At 42.6% G+C, this 16,838-nt stretch overlaps 1 protein-coding gene across 1 annotated transcript in view; it reads right to left on the bottom strand.

Moving 5' to 3' along the window:
• Positions 1-16,838, bottom strand: part of fasn (fatty acid synthase) — a 46,211-nt gene that overhangs the window by 5,746 nt on the left and 23,627 nt on the right. The window contains exons 15-37 of the mRNA XM_022190836.2: positions 16,488-16,603; positions 16,187-16,362; positions 15,895-16,086; positions 15,679-15,759; positions 14,262-14,444; positions 13,683-13,862; positions 13,184-13,387; positions 11,467-11,783; positions 10,962-11,357; positions 10,590-10,754; positions 10,264-10,379; positions 9,737-9,891; positions 8,893-9,096; positions 8,570-8,720; positions 7,965-8,143; positions 6,609-6,728; positions 6,210-6,332; positions 4,932-5,155; positions 4,607-4,808; positions 4,169-4,320; positions 3,314-3,405; positions 2,812-3,206; positions 141-332 (exon numbers count right to left, since the gene is read on the bottom strand). Coding sequence (XP_022046528.2) covers positions 141-332; positions 2,812-3,206; positions 3,314-3,405; positions 4,169-4,320; positions 4,607-4,808; positions 4,932-5,155; positions 6,210-6,332; positions 6,609-6,728; positions 7,965-8,143; positions 8,570-8,720; positions 8,893-9,096; positions 9,737-9,891; positions 10,264-10,379; positions 10,590-10,754; positions 10,962-11,357; positions 11,467-11,783; positions 13,184-13,387; positions 13,683-13,862; positions 14,262-14,444; positions 15,679-15,759; positions 15,895-16,086; positions 16,187-16,362; positions 16,488-16,603 — 4,315 coding nt within the window. The remainder of the gene's footprint in view (positions 1-140; positions 333-2,811; positions 3,207-3,313; positions 3,406-4,168; positions 4,321-4,606; positions 4,809-4,931; positions 5,156-6,209; positions 6,333-6,608; positions 6,729-7,964; positions 8,144-8,569; positions 8,721-8,892; positions 9,097-9,736; positions 9,892-10,263; positions 10,380-10,589; positions 10,755-10,961; positions 11,358-11,466; positions 11,784-13,183; positions 13,388-13,682; positions 13,863-14,261; positions 14,445-15,678; positions 15,760-15,894; positions 16,087-16,186; positions 16,363-16,487; positions 16,604-16,838) is intronic.

The raw sequence follows: 16,838 nt of genomic DNA, 5'->3' as shown, positions 1-16,838 counted from the left end.
TCCTTAATTATATAGTGAGCACCATAGCAGAGTTACTTCTAGCCATTTCAAAGTAGCAGAGAATTATTGTCATGGAAAGAACTTCTAAAGTGCATCAGAGTTTTTAAGGTTTTAATCAACAACAGGGGCTTTATTAATACCATTCGATCCCTCTGGTTTGCTGTTGGCCAGCTCTCGCAGCTTGTTGATGGTGAGCAGCCGAATCTCCCTCATGGTCATGACGATGTCGTAGTCACGCTCCAGAGTCTGGCGAACCTCCACGCCCATCAAAGAGTCCAGGCCCAAGTCAGCCAATGAGGCATCAGCGTTCAGACTGTTCACATCCCGCACGCCTAAAGGTGAAGGGCATAGTGAAAGTTCTATGGGATGGCCTTAACAAGTTCAGCTCAAATAAATAAGAACAAAAGAAAAAGCAAAGCACACAGAGGAAAGTCTCTCTCGGACACAAAGTCTTTCAGTAAAGCTCTCTGGAAATTCACAACTGCTCAAATGTTGAACTTGACCAATGCAAATAACTACAGCCATGGCCACAAGTTTGGACACAAGTACCATGATGGTTGTGAATCTTAGAAAATACCACAAAATTGTCACTTACAATACAGTACACAACTCCTGAGAACTATATTAAGTTTCATATTTGAAAAAAACATCAAAAGAGTTTGGTGTCATTTTGTTATTCTTACCAAATTCGGTTGTGAAAGTACTGCATTTTTTTTGTTATTTTCTTCTAATATTATGTTTTGGGAACAAAGTTGTTCCAATTGTTGGAATTTATTGATAATATTATATCCCTTGTTGATTTGTTGACTAATTAAACTGGTGCTGTCAAAAAATATTAGTTATGTTCTGTAATAGACATCAAAACAGACATAGGAAGTCATGCTGTGTCCAAACTTATGGCCATGGCTGTAGCTATCAAATTACTGATACAATTACTGCATGTTCTTCAATTTTCAAACCAGAACTGATGTGATCAGTTGTGTTTTGTGGCAGCTTTAATCATACGTTTGTGGAGGCCATCGTTGATTGTTCCATCACAGTGATCACGACTTTTTGACTCATACTCTCATTTTGTTGGCTTACAGCATTTTTACTAAGAAAATGTGATGCTCTTTTTGTCCCAACACAACTTCTGGCTGCTTCAAAAACACGTGACTCATCTTTGTATTGGTTTTCAGTAACTACATTCATTTTGTGTCTCAAAAAGGCCGTCCTGTTAGTGACCTTGACCAGTGACCTTTTATATACTGCATATGTGCAAACTATGGCTCCCTGACAGAGAACATCAAGCTAATCATGTGTGCTCATCAATTAATAATTCAAGTGTATGAATATCTTTATCAGTGCCATCTGCTTATTTTCAATATCAAGCCACTTAACTAAGTATATAAGATCAAGCCTGTACTTTTGGTGAGGAGGCCACATATGGCACTTTTCCATTAGCACCTACTCGTCTCAACTCTACTCGGTTTGTGAGGTTTTCCATTAGGATGTAGTAACAGCTGGGGTTCCAAGCGAGCTGAGTCGAGCTGATAATGTGACGTCAACAGAGTGCAGGCCGCTGATTGGACAGGGAGTGACGACACAAGAGCGACTCCTTCATGAAAACCTGTGAGTGTTTTGTGACTTCAAGAAACTCTCATATTACTTATCCCAATGGTGGCAAGCTCACTTTAAACAAACAAGTACATTTTGAAAGAAAAGTCATTGTCTCCTGTATGCAGGCAATAAGCTAGCTAGTTAGCCACCCACGCTAACTCCGTGGCCGGGCCACCGTGTTATGACAACTCACGGGGATTCGTGAAACTGTCACGTCAGTTTTTGTTTCGGTTTCGTGTGCACCAACACGATGTCGTCATGTTTTTCGTGCCGCTCACCACGAGCGAAACCCGCTGTGGTAATCACATCTGAAAGTGGTTTATACCGGCGGATTCATGATGATCTAAGCTGTCCATTGGCGTTTGCGGCCGCTGCTGCGGCCGCCGGACATTCTTTAAATTCCTATGCAAATTCGGCGGATTCATGACGATCTAAGCTGTCCATTGGCGTTTGCGGCCGCCATTACGGCCGCCGGACATCCGGCCGCAGCAGCAGCTGGATCACATCTGAAAGTGGTTTATACCGGCGGATTCATGACGATTTCAGCTGTCCATCGGCGTTTGCGGCCGCCAGACATCCAGCCGCAGCGGCAGCCGCAAACGCCGATGGACAGCTTAAATCGTCATGAATCCGCCGAATTTGCATAGGAATTTAAAGAATGTGCGGCGGCCGCAAACGCCGATGGACAGCTTAGATCGTCATGAATCCGCCGGTATAAACCACTTTCAGATGTGATTACCACAGCGGGTTTCGCTCGTGGTGAGCGGCACGAAAAACATGACGATATCGTGTTGGTGCGCACGAAACCGAAACAAAAACTGACGTGACAGTTTCACGAATCCCCGTGAGACCGGGCTGGACGACTCCACCCACGATGAGATGATATTCAATTGCAATGGAAAATGACCAAAACCGAGCCGAGCCGAGTAGGTGCTCGTGGAAAAGCGCCAGTAAACTTGGTTTCAACACGTGCAGTTTGTCACTGTTAAAGAAAAGCATGCTTTGTAACTTTGCATGTTGTCCTCATGATCTCTGTATGACTTCTATCTGTTTTACATTCATGCTGCTCCATTCTACTCTAGACCTTTCAATATATTTCCAGCCACTGCTTTGTATTTATCTCAGTGCCCGGTTGTAATAATCAGTCTTCAGATTTTTGAGAGCTACTTCACTCAAGCCATCTTTTACAGAGAGCATCAGCTTGGCTCTTACCCAGAATGTGGGCTACAGCTTCCACCAAATCTCTCTGGCTTCCTGCCTCCTGCTTTGTCACCGTCCTCTCTGCCAGAACAAAGCTGGACATCACTGGCTGCTGCTGGCACAGGAAGCGGTCCAGGACCTCCAGGCAGGATGCGATGCGCTGCGGTAAGGTGCCTCCAATCACTGTGTCGTTACCGCCCATCGTCTCCAGCACTACACCGACATCACCAATGGCACCCCACTGGACCGCCAGGCCAGGTAGGCCATCGTAGCGGCGCTTTTCACACACACGCTCCATCGCTGAGTTGGCGTAGCCATAGTTACTTTGGCCAGCGTTGCCACGGCCGCAGCTGACTGAAGAGAAGGCCACAAAGTAGCTGAGGTCTGGACACAGCTTCCTTGTCACTCTGGAGGGGGAATGATAATAAATGCATCAAAATCCAAAGAGAAGCTTAAAGCAGTTCATGATTACAGTTTAAACAGCTCAGGCAGTCGGAGGAAGTGAGTGTCTTACTTGTCCAGGTTTATGGTGCCGTCATATTTAGGTCTGTTAACATCGAGGAAGAGCTGAGGAGTCAAATTCTCCAGCATGCCATCTTTAAGCACCTGATAATGACACGCCAAACACACACATGAGGTTTGGATCATGACATTGCATATTTATAAGGATAATAAGTTGGAGGAGTGCTAATACAGAAAAAATAACAACTCGGAACTATAAGATCAAATTGCCCTCATTTGTGTATTAACATATTAGGCAGCTCTCCACTGCAGGAACACAATAAATAACTACCATGAAACATAATTAAATAAATGCAAATTACTGTGGAGGCTACATGTTAAGTCAGCCCCAGTCAGTAGGCTTTACCTTCTGAGGACTAAAGTGTACTGACTGACAGATCAACAGTCCTACACACAGAGCCACGATGTTCTTGTGGCTAAAATCAGAGAACGTCTACAGCTCATTATTAGCAATGTATACACTATCATTCAAAAGTTTGGGATCACTCAGGCAGTTTCATGTTCTTCATGAAAACTCACTTTTATTCATGTGCTAACATAACTGCACAAGGGTTTTCTAATCATCAATGAGCCTTTCATCACCATTAGCTAACACAATGTAGCATTAGAACACAGGAGTGATGGTTGCTGGAAATGTTCCTCTGTACCCCTATGGAGATATTCCATTTAAAATTTCCAGCTAGAATAGTCATCTACCACATTAACGATGTCCAGACTATATTTCTGATTAATTTCATGTTATCTTTATTGAAAAAAAGCTTTTCTTTCAACAATAAGGACATTTCTAAGTGACCCTAAACTACTGAATGGTAGTGTATATGATTGAAAAAGGAGCTTGTTGTGTTACCATGGCAAGGTGGAAGACACCACCCACTGGGCCCAGTGCACGGGCCTCAGCAATCAGCTTCTCTGTTCCTCCCAGCGTGGTGACATCACTGGTTGACACCAACACCTTCACCTCCTGACTCTGCCATTCACGCACTCGCTTCGCTTGGTAACCTAGGACCAGTGATGGCAAATGATAAAAAACACAATCATGTCCAAACAGAAATGCAGTGAAGTGATTAATCTGTATTTCCTCTAATTGTTTAATGCAAACAGAAAACTTCATACCATAAAGTGAAAATAAAATGAATAAAAATTAATCTGCATTGCCAATGAATGTATTATTCAGGTTACACAAATGACAAAACAAAGGCTTGTCTGTTCGGGTTCCACATAGTTATGCTATATTTAACACTTAAACTAATACTAATTTCACAAGCCTTGTTCTGCTGTGCCTTACCGTTCCTGATGCCGGATCTAGACGTCAGCACCAGTTTGCGGGCTCCTCTCTCTATCAGCCACTCAGCAAGCTCCAAACCGAAACCCCCAAGTCCCCCGGTGATAATGTAGGAGTGAGATGCAAGGCAGAAGGTGCGACAGATAGCTGGGAGAGACAAAGGGGAAGCAGGCTGGACGGCTGCACCCTTTTCCTCATTACGAACCTGTATATAGAGAAGAGCCAACTAGTGTTACATCAACTTAGAAATTAAACTGGCTGGTCTATAACGAGCATAATGAATGAATCCATCGCACTCAAAAGGATGAAGTATGAAAGTGACACTGACCTGCAGGACAACCTTGCCGATGTGCTTTCCTTGAGCCATGTATCTGAATGCTTGCTCCACTTGGTCCCTCTCAAACACGGTGGTCTTCAGAGGTTGAACTACACCTCCCATAATGCCCTCCTTCAGTAGCTGGGACACTTCCTCCCATTCCTTGTTGCCTTCTTCAAAGAGAGCATCCAGCAGGATACCATGAAATGCCACATTCTTCAGAAACAGAGCCATGCCTGGAGAGATGACAGCAGCATGAAGGTCAGTGATTCAGCGTTGAGTAGGGCTGTCCCCGGGTTATGTTGGCAGCCTAATAATTCATTTTTTGGATACATCAACGTATGTAGGGCAAAGAAATCTTTAGAAACTGACTCTTGCCTCAAAATGACCAAATCACAAAACTGTAAAACGGAAAAAGCAGGTCAGATTGAGCCATATCTGTTGCAATCTTCAACACTCTCACCTCTCTGGGGACGAGCGTAGTTCCAACCATGTTAGACTGAGCACAGGTGTGTGTCATGCATGTGCATGTTATGTACGGATACTGATTAGTGTGACCTACATATGTTTAGATTACTCTTAAAAAGGTCTGTCTATCAGCTCATGACTTCTTGCGAGGCTTTGTTTTGCTAGTGTTAAAATAACCGTTTCCTCCATACTTTTATTTTGAAGGCCCATTTTGTTAATGCTATGGGCTTTAATTTTGTCACCATTCCTGCGGTTTCTTGATATGAGGAAAAAGCTGCCAAAAAGTCTGAAAATTCACGTAAGGATGGAAAGAAAACTCAGAAACACTCCCACAATTTAATGAATTGTTTCTTGTATCATTTCCAATGGATAAGTCCTGATTAGTCAGTAGCAGGATCATCAACAGGCAGCTGATGTAGCCTTCACTTGTTGTCATACTGTAGTTACTGTGACGCCGTGCCGGCCGCTATCTCGCAATGGCAAATCCTTAACAAATCCATGGATCCAGACTATAAGCCGCATCACTGCCAAAATCTAATGAGATGGTCCTTGTGTCATTCCTGACTTTCCCTGAAAATTTCATCCAAATCCATTATTCTGCTTTTTGAGTAATGTTGCGCACAGACAGACAGATTCGCAGACAAACGTACACCGATCGTAACAGAACTCCGCTGCATTCCCTGGCGAAGGAAATATTGGACGATTGCAACTGCCTCTGAGATTCATAAGATTATACAGTTACTTTTATGATGGCCAAGGAGTAAGGACGTTTGTACTGTTACTATGACTCTGAAGGTGTGACTCCAAGGCCTTCTTACTAACCTAGTGGGGAGTTGTTGGAGAGGTCATATTTGCCAATCTCCAGGAATCGTCCATGTCTGGCGAGACAGCGAATACTGGCCTGCAGCTTCTCCTCAGCCAGAGAGTTGAGCACCATGTCCACACCTGAAACACACACAGCACTACTTATGTCACACAAAAGTAGCTGTAATCTGTCAGTCTCAAACACACCGCAAAGCTTTCTAGTCTGCAAAGATCTCACCCTTGATGTTCTAAAAGCAAAGTAGCCATTGGATAACCAAAAATTCACAATGATGTCACTTTCAAAGGATACTCTGACTTGGACTAAAAATACAAGTAATTACACATAAGAATATACAATAATGATGTAAAGCTGCTAGGATGAATGATTCATTGGTCCAGTCAGATGACAGGTCTGACCTTTGCCGTGTGTGTGGAGCAGAATGTGCTGTTCAAACGACGTGTCTCTGGAGTTGGCAAAAGACTCTGCTGAAAGCTGAGGGAACCTCTGCTGAAGGTAGGCCCGCTTCTCTGCTGAGCCTGGAGATAACACACACACAAAGGTCAGGGTTCAAATAAAACACAGTGACTTTCACTATTTTAGAAGTTAATATATCCTAATTACAATTACCGTATTTTCACGACTATAAGGCGCACATAAAAGTCTTAGATTTTCTTCAAATTGTGCGGCGCGCCCTATGGTGCAGTGCGTCCTGTGTGTGTTGTTGTAAGGCGGACGTAGACCAGGTGGTTTTTTTCCACGCATCACCATCGCTGTTGATCTGTGACTCTATGCGTGCCCATCTCACAGCCGATGTGAAAAAACAAGTGAAGCAAATGAACTCTGAGCTTGCTGTCATTCCGGGAGGCCTGACAAAGGAACTCCAACTGCTGGCCATCGGTGTGAAAGTAAGGCTGCGAGCGGCGTGGGAGCGATGGATGACCGATGGAGACCACAGTTTCACTAAGAGTGGAAGGCAGCGCCGGGCGAGTTACGCCACAATTTGCCAATGGATTGTAGATGCTTGGGCTAACGTGTCTGCTGGCACTGTTGTTCGAGCTTTCGCAAAAGCCGGCATCATTTCCGAGGCGCCGCACGGCACGGAAAGTGACTCTGACAGTGAAGAAAGTGAGCCTGGCATGTTTGATGGAGGTTTAGCGCAGCTGTTCGGTTTGATTGATGACGATTACCGGTAAAAAAAAAAAAAATGTGAATACCAAACTCAGTTTTGCTCCCGCTCTATTTTTAAATACGCACACTTGTGTGCTTGTTTAATCCGTGTGTTTTACCATGCCCGCGACTATTGATGATTAAAAAATGTTAGTACTTTGTAATCAATACTTAAATAAAGCACAACCAAACTCAGTTTTGCTCCCGCTCTATTTTTAAATACGCACACTTGTATGCTTGTGTGTGTGTTGTTGTTGTAAGGCCGACGTAGTAGAGGACACCATGAGAACGTTAAAGGGGGAAGTGTGGGCGTGGATTGTATATAAAACCCTCGCCATATAATCAGGTGCGCCTTATGTGTGTGTTAAATACAGTAATGGCACACATAACTGAGACTGTGCCTTTTGGTACAGTGCGCCTTTTGGTCGTGAAAATACGGTATAACTTAATAACTCAGTATCCACAATTATTTGATACAACATCATAATGATGATTAATGATATGATGATAGTATTACAATGGTATCTCAGAGGGAGGTAATAGATCTACAGTTTGTCATAAGTATAACACACTTATGATTATGAGACAGGTGGAGGAATACTAACCAACTGTAGTAAAGACTCTGCATTTCTTGCTCAGTGCTATGGCGATGGCCGCCTGGCCGACTCCTCCTGACCCAGAGTGGATGAGAACTGTTTCTCCGGGACGAAGCCTGCCACGCACCACCAGAGAATAATAGGCTGTGGCGTAGACCACGGGCACCGAGGCTGCTTGCTCCAGTGTCCTGCACACACACAGATGCATCATATTTTTTACTGTCATATAGAAGCCGTCCTTCATGCTGCTGGGACCGTCCCTTTGCAAAAACATTTAGTGTGGGAAAATAATGCTGTCCTGCTTTCTGTGGTTAGAAATTACAATCAAACGGCACATCTGGACACAAGTCATCATAACAATATTAATAACAGTACAAGTAAATTTGTTGCTCCAGACGTGTGTCTTGTATTAATCCCATTAAGGAAAGAAAGAAAGAATGAGAGAAAACAACTGACAGCTCTTGTCTTCATATGAACCATCTGACTTGTTTTCAAAGAGCACAGTGGTTTCTACATTTAAAATCTGATCTTCATCTCAGTGGTTCTATACTGACTGACACTCCTCAGCAGTTTTCTAAACACAAACGAATCACACTCATAATTGTAGCACTAACCAGCTCGTCGGAACTTCCCAAAGGAACCGTTTGTCGGCATCCACACTCGTCGCCAGACCTTTAGCAGGCAGCAGCCCCATCACACGCTGACCAGTGGGGTCCCGACCAGAGAACTCCATACCCAGCATGCACTGCTGCAGAGCTTGGTCCCCTACACAATGTGTGATGAACGGAAGAAGTTAGCTGTGGAACTGCGGCCACTTGATGTAGAATATGACCACTGATATTTTTGTTTTACAACAGCAACACACACAAGACGCTGTGGGGTACCATTATATGAAAGAGATTCCTAGTTGTGTGGATGTACTGTACACATTCTCTACCTGGAATAGCATCCGGTGGCAGCTTGCCAGTGGCGAGCATTATGTCTCGGAAGTTGAGTGAGCTGTAGTAAACACGGCACAGTTGTACATTGGGGTTGCCGGGAACAAAGTGGCGGAGTGGGGAAGCAATCCAGCGCAGAGAAGAAAGGTCCCCTCGAGTCAATACATTGACGTAGGCGGTCTCTGTCAACTCTTGACTTAGATCTGACAACCAAACACAGAACAAATGCTTCAATGGCAGTTTAAGCCACATTCTGAGAGGAAAAGCTGTTGACTTAATCTGGATACATCTCCATCAAATTAAAAAGTATGATAAAACACACTGACTAAAACATTTTCAAAATCTTTTGGGGGGGGGGGGTAGAGGGGTGGTGAGGGGGTAGATAGTATTTTAGAATTACATAGACTGTGAAGGAAGAAATCTTTTGAGTTTGTGCAGGTGTGTCTGATCTTTTGTTTTTCTCAACGTTTCACACGTATTAGGTATATTGCTTGGGACCCAAGGAAGCGAAGTGTTGAGTAGTTTGGATGAGAAGCTAATGAGAAACATGAAACAACAACCAGCAAGCTGTGCTCACTGCAGAGCCTGATGATCCATCTCTCTTCACCAAGTAGCCACAGAGGGATGGATCCTCTCTCTGTCACTTCTGTCAATAATACAAGTCTATTCTAATGGTTTGTGTGTTATCAGCTTAAACTTAGTGTGTCTGTAAATATTTAGAGATGCAGTTCATGCAAAAAAAAAAACAACACATCGGTAAATCGAATATACTGTTTATAGTGACAGCACTATCAGAACCATATCAGTCTAAGGAGAATGATAATAGGCAGAGTTGTTGGATACCATGAGTGATGAGCTGGTGTCTAAAGGTGCCCCAGCGTCCGTCTCGGAACACGTTCATAACTAGATCCGCTTCCTGCACTGACTGGATGGATTTATGACCAGGCTGGAGGCTGGGTGCTGCTGAAGACTCGTTTAGGTTGGACACAAAGACACAGCTGGACACAAGGAAACAGAAACCAGAAGAAAAAGGTCATTAAAAAGGGGACACAGTTCAAAAACCAATGCATGGATTAATATCTACACTAAAGCAATACCTAGAGTACACAGAAGAATCTTACTTAAAATTATTTTTGTATTTTGTTTAGTAATTGAACACACTAATAATTGTAAAATAACTGTGTGCACATGCATTCCCTTAGAAAGCTTCCTCGGTTAAACGTTTAGCTTTGAGGTTCAATCACACTTTGGACTGACTGAGAGGAGTGTGTTTGTTGAGAAATGAGCAGCTTGTTATTTCTGTACAAATTACAACAACATTAAGAATATTTTGTTGACCCCAAAACTTCTCCTGTACTAATGCAGCTTACCGTATCCGGTTACCACCTGGCTCCTGCCGTAGACAGTTGACCATTCCCACAATGCCACAGTGGGCCTGGGTAGCAGTCAACCACAGAGGATGGTCTGATGATTCTGCCATCGTTGCCTGATGTACAGATTCACACATATGTGAATGACTGAACAAGAAAAGTATATATTCTGACATACAGCGATTCAGAAACTCTCTAAAACATTTTCACTTTGTCCTTATAGCTTATTGAATGCTACAACACAAACACAATAAAGTCTGCCAAAAGTGCTGAGGTCTCAGTTCTGTCATGGTTTTAGCGTGTACAAATTAGGACATCGAACCCACCTTGAGTGTTTCCACCCACTTATAGTCAGCGTTGTCCACAGGTAAGAAAACAGGCTTTTTGCTTGGAGACTGACGGCGACAAAGAAAGAGGGCCGAGCCATAGAAGGACCTCCTGACAGCCACCACGCTGAGGGAGGCCTCAGAGAACACTTTCTCCCACTCAACCTGGCAAAAAAAGCAGATAAAAAATAAAAAATAAATAAATCACCTCAACAACTCAAGACAGATCAGCTCACTTGAATGAATTATTAGTGCTGAAAAAGTCTGAAAGCTCCCACAAGTGTCATATTTAGGAGATGGGCAAAACCCCAAACATACTGAGAAGGCTCTAAAATGTCACTATTATGAGATTTGAGCACTGCTTCCATTAACCTGTGTGAGCAGTCCTTGCTGGCTGGAGCTCTGAGTGGAGAGGAAGGCCACTGTCTCCCCCAGAGTCTCTCCCTTCAGCAGTGTGTGGAGGAGAACGAACCCGTGCTGTTTGGCTCCAGAAGCCAGATTTGTCACCAGTGTTCCAGGGTCTGTCCTGAGAGAACCCCATGCGTGGTTACACACTACCAGGTCTGCCTCTGACACCACACCTCCAGGAGCTGGGGCCGTCAGAGGGTTCCACTGAGCTGAAGCAACAGCCAGCTCTTCCAGGGTGGAACTGAAGGGGGACAGAAGGTCCAGGTCGGTCGCTGTGGCAGTGTAGTCCACATTCAGCATGGGCTGAGTGTTGAGGAGGGGCACCACGTGAGAGAAGAGCTGGCCGTCATTTGAGAAGGTCTGGCAGGGGTCACAGAGGTGAAGACAATTATTTTGCATTTACCGTGAGAACAATTCACATAATTCAGCTAAATTTGCCTCAATTGTTTTATCTAGTTTCCAGTTTTACCTCCAGGACTTTGATCTTGCCAGGCATACTGTTTTCCAAAGCAATGTCCAGGCAGTGTCTGAGGGCTGGGTTGTTCAGGAGACCCTGCATCAGACCATCCTGCAGAAGACATGCCCGCTCCTTCTCCACCACCTGTTCGAGCTCAGAGTGAAGATTCCCATTCAGCTCCAGGCTGCAGAGCAGGCTCAAGAGTCGCAAAAGGCTGGGCTCAGAGGGCTCAGGGCTGGAAAGAGGGGTGTCCGGCTCCCTCTGTAGTCCAGGAATGGAGAGCTTGACACCATGAGGGGCCAACTTTTGCTGCAGTCTGGAGATTAAACCTGGTTTGAGAAGGTGGGACAAAAACATACATAGACATGCAGTCAGATGACACAGAAACAGAATGGATGTGAAGCTTTCAGTGTCTCCTAATTAAACAGAAATTATATTTAAGCTGCTTTACAGACCAAGTTAAGCATTCAACACAGGGAAGATACCAAACATTGCATTTGGGAAACAAATGATCAATAATGAAAATACCAATAACTGACTCTAAAGATGGTCATACTCTTTCGTGGACATCAGTGTAGTAAACAGCGTTAGTTTACACCATCAGTAATATTATCAGTTTTCTTCGATAAAACATGTTTGTACTGAGAGCCAATTGTAGTTTTATATCTAGTAATATAGAGTTAGAGAAAAGTAATTCAAGAGTTTGAAACTTCCAGTTTTTAAGGCTTTGGCCTTGTAAATAATGCAAGCAGTAGTGGTGCATTTAAGGACAATGTGACGCCAAGATCTAAGATTTGATGAACTGAACCTTTATAGAGCCTCAACCCCTCTGACCCACCAGTGGGCAATTTGGCACTTACTCTTGCTGTGCTCTGTCAACCCCTGTTCAAATGTACAAAATTATTTTAAATGCAAACATAAATTTGTCAGCATGACTTGTGAGAAAACATATCTTAAATTAAACACAAAAATTCAGTATTTTCATTTAATGGAATGATTTAGCCACAAAACAGAGGTGTCCTGGTCTGAATATTTCCCTCAGTGTAAACTAAATATAAATGAACAAAACAGAATTAAGAGATGTCCAGGAAGTAACCCTAAGACTATACTTTACAGACTTTCGTAAAAAGATTTCTGACAAGTAGGAGAAACCATTGCCTAGTGACACCAAAAAAGTCGAACTCCACCTATGTGCTCAGGCATCATATTAGAACACCATCATATTTAAAATAATTTAATTAAACAATAAACACCCAGAGATGAGCATTAAATACACGACCGTTCATGAGTTTGCTGTCACCTAGACAGTTCCATGTTTTCCATGAAATCTCACACTTTTATCCATGTGCTAACATAACTGCACAAAGGTTTTCTAATCATCAATGAGCCTTTCAACACCATTAGCTAACACAATGTAGCATTAGAACACAGGAGTGATGGTTGCTGGAAATGTTCCTCTGTACCCCATGGAGATATTCCACTAAAAATCAGCCGTTTCCAGCTAGAATAGTCATTTAGCACATTAACAATGTCTACACTGGATTTCTGATTCATTTAATGTTATCTTCATTGAAAAAAACTGCTTCAAGGACATTTCTAAGAGACCCCAAACTTTTGAACAATAGTGTAGGTATTTTAAAAGGCTTCTAATATAATCCTGAATTAAATCCATCAGCTGAAGCGGATGACAAGCGATTGACCACAAAGATGGCCGGGGGTCCGTTTGTACCTTTGCAGAGCCTCAGCTGCTCCACTAGTTTCCCATTGGCTGTAAGGCACTCTGTCTCCACATAGGGAACAAACACAAACTCCTCCAGGGTGGGGGGACTCTGCTGTTGCTGCCGCCGAGGGGCTACAGTGGCATGCAGGCCGCTGATTTGAACTCCACCAGCCACAATGCTGTCGAGGCAGCGGCTCACGTTGACGTCCACAGCTTCGGGAGTGAAAGAGGAAAGTCTTAGAAAAGGTAAACAAGCTTCTAATAAGATGCAAAATGAAAAAAAATTGTCACTAAAAAGGAGAAATAGATAGTTAGGCGTAGAACCCCTTCAATCACAGAGCCTTTACAAGCAGCTAATCAGCACGCTTCATTTTCAACTGTTACAGATAGAAGACAGTTAATGAATGTCATCCAGCCTGGCAGCATAGACCACATAGTTCTGACACAGAATCAGCTGCACTACAAACAATAATAAACAAAAACAATCTTGAATAGGATGACAGCACACCTTGCTTTTCATCAGTGTACTCGCAGACTTTCTGCAGGTGGACAGCTGGATCAACACACACTGAGCGGATTCTGGTTGGCAAACGCAAACCGCGACCCGGCAGCCCGACCACGATCATCTGCAGCATGGTGTCCAGGAAGGTCACCCAGTTTCCTGTCCACTGCAGCGTCCCACTGTCTCCTGGAAACAGCCAATCAGATCACAGAAGGGTAAACAACAAGAACAATGTATACAACACTAGTATACTACATAGGTTAAGTAGACTCAGAGGGGAAAAAAACACTACAGTGCTTATTAGTATTTATGATTATTTAGTGAATGCAAAGTCTTCAGGTCAAGCAGTGGCCTCCTGGTCTGACAAACAGTATGCAGACTACATTCCAAGTGAAGACACCTGAGAGCTAACTCAAGGAACCCTAGTCTCAGGCCCAAAGCTGAAAGTAGCACAGAACTAACATACTGTCTTTTAACTACATTATTTCTTGTCTTCTGTTTCATCTCTGCATTATAAAATGATAAAAAAAAAAACCCAACAAGATTGAAACCAGGACTTCAAAAGCAAAGAAACATGACTGTTACCTGTGTTGTTGGATTCTAAGATGCCTTGGAATGTCTTCCCATAGTCATAGCCTCGCAGTCGTAGCTCTTTGTAAATATCGAGTGACTTGAGCTTCATTCTGGGGTCACTGTCCTTGGTGGCTTCCCAATTTATCTGACTATGAAATGAATCAAGGGCTGCATCTTCCAGAAAGCTCACTTTACCTAAAAATCACACATGGAAGAAAAACAGAAGAAAATAATTCAAGGAGACTGCATAGAATTTTCATGGGATGATAAAAAAAAAAAGTGGAGCAGTTTTCCAGACATTTCAGCTCATGGAGTGCACCACACACTGAAGGGAGTCACTGGCACACTCATTGTTGGGGCTCAGTCTACTGGGGTTTGACTCATGCGAGTCATTAGAAGTTGGAGATCAAAAGTGAGAAAAATAAGTGAGAATACTTGTATTTTCTCCTCTTTCCAAAATGAATACAACATGCTTTATTACAAATGATAATATCAACTCAATGATTTCTGTGACAGGTTGAATCTCTAGAAACGCACATGAATATTGAATATTCAACAGGGACTGTAACTTGTGGTGTTCCACAAGGTTTGGTATTGGGACCTAAGTTATTTATACTTTATTTAAATGATATTGGTACAGTATTCAGTAAGTTGAAATTTATTACATTTGTGAATGATACAAATTAATTTTGTTCAGGACCAGACATTAAAATATTGCTGACAACAGTAGAAAACAGGTTAAAGGAGGGGTTTGATATCAGTAAGTTATCATTAAATGAAAAAAAAAAAAAATTCTGATTTTTGGTGGTATTAGGGCAAATTGTGAAATTCAATTAATCCTAAATGGAGTCGAAATTATCTAAAATTACTGGTATTATTTACAAAACAAGCGATTTTTTTGAACAAGAAATGTCTGTATATTGTATTTTTCTCACTTACAATGCCATATATGTCATATTGCATTGAGATTTGGGGAAATACATACAGAATATATATAGACCCTACAGTTAAACTCCAGAAAAGAGTTACTAGAATAATAAATAAAGCTTCCTCTAGTGAAAATACTAATAAACTATTTATAGTCTTGTACCTTAAAATTTTTAGATATTGTATACTTAAAAACGTTAGAAATACTATTCTGAGTAAAGAATAAATGTCTCCCACCTGTATTCAACAATTTATTCAGCCGATTCCTTTTTCGGTTACAGAGCTTGTTAAATTTTTCTTTTTTGTGAGAAAAAAAAAGTTTACCGCCAGCATGTATAATAATTCTTTGTCAGCTGAATGCACACAATGCAATTTTTGTACTGTAGATTGTGACAAAAATAAACCATTTATACATTCATAATTCTTGGAAATATCTGGAATCAAACAGTCCAGGATCAGTTTGTTTGCGCTTTAAAACACTGTTTGTGAAAAAGATACCTACCACTGACAGCCAGGTTTCCATTCTCTGAAACCTCAAACTTGTTGGTGGCAGGCATGAGATTCACCTCTAACTGGACAGAGCCTGGGAGGAACAGCAAAACGAAGAGAGAAGACTGTCAGAGACGGAAAAAACATGAATCCTGACCAGGAAGTAAGGAAGCTCATCAGTCCATTAAGATCTCCAAACCCCTAGATCTATCCCTGCTGCTCTTCTCACCAGTCTTTGGCAGGATGGTAGCTCTGTGGATGGTCACGTCCTCAAAAGTTACAGGGGTGCTTTCCATGACAGCTCCCAGACTTCTCATCAGTGTACGCCAGGCCAGCACCAGGTAACCCGTCGCCGGGTAGAGAACACGCCCATCGATGCAGTGTCCAGTTAGATAGTAGTCGTTAGATTCAGGGTTTATTTCTGTAGTGGGCAAACAAGAATTCAACAAGTTATCAAATTAAATTAGAAAACCTGATTTAACTTTTTCTGAACTGCCTTTATTCATTCATACATTTCTTACCAATGTTGTAGATGGTGGAAGAATTGGACCCTCCTGAGCCAGATAAAAAGTCTTCTGCCTTGGGGATATCCCATGTCTGGGCATGGTCCCACTGCACTAAGGGGGAGATCTGAGGGGTACCAACCGGCACAGGGTAGCTCACTGGTGGGCAGAGGCCATTACCATCCACGTTGATGCTAAAGAAGGGCATTTTAAAAATAACAGGAATCAACAACTGCTTCCAAAAGTGACACAAGAGGAGAAGCGGACATCACTGTAATGAAGTCACTAAATGAAAACAAATGAGGAGTGATGTACTGACCCATTCATATAGACTTTGCCAATGTTTGAGAGGAAGAACTCAAGGTTGTTGGCGTGGCCTCTCTTCATCAAGGGGAGGATGGAACACGTGTGCTTCAGGCTACGCTTAAGTATGGCCTTTGAAGAAAACATGCATGGATAGTATGAATGGCCTAACAGTGAGTAGAAAGGTTTAAAGCCATCGCACCTTTTCCTAAGAATTTTCCAACATGGTGTCACCCTATGCCATGCAGAATCAAGTTTAATTTTTAATACACAAATTTAAGGAGTGTAAAAATACTGCACGTGTATTTATCAAGCATCTATGGAGACGTTTTTGTCCCATATTGCGTCTAATTTTAGCCTCAGAGTA

This window comes from Acanthochromis polyacanthus, chromosome 19 (genome assembly GCF_021347895.1).
Source record: "Acanthochromis polyacanthus isolate Apoly-LR-REF ecotype Palm Island chromosome 19, KAUST_Apoly_ChrSc, whole genome shotgun sequence".
Taxonomy (NCBI): Eukaryota; Metazoa; Chordata; class Actinopteri; family Pomacentridae; genus Acanthochromis; species Acanthochromis polyacanthus.
The sequence above is the reverse complement of the archived record's forward strand: the minus strand, read 5'-3'. Positions and strand labels throughout refer to the sequence as shown.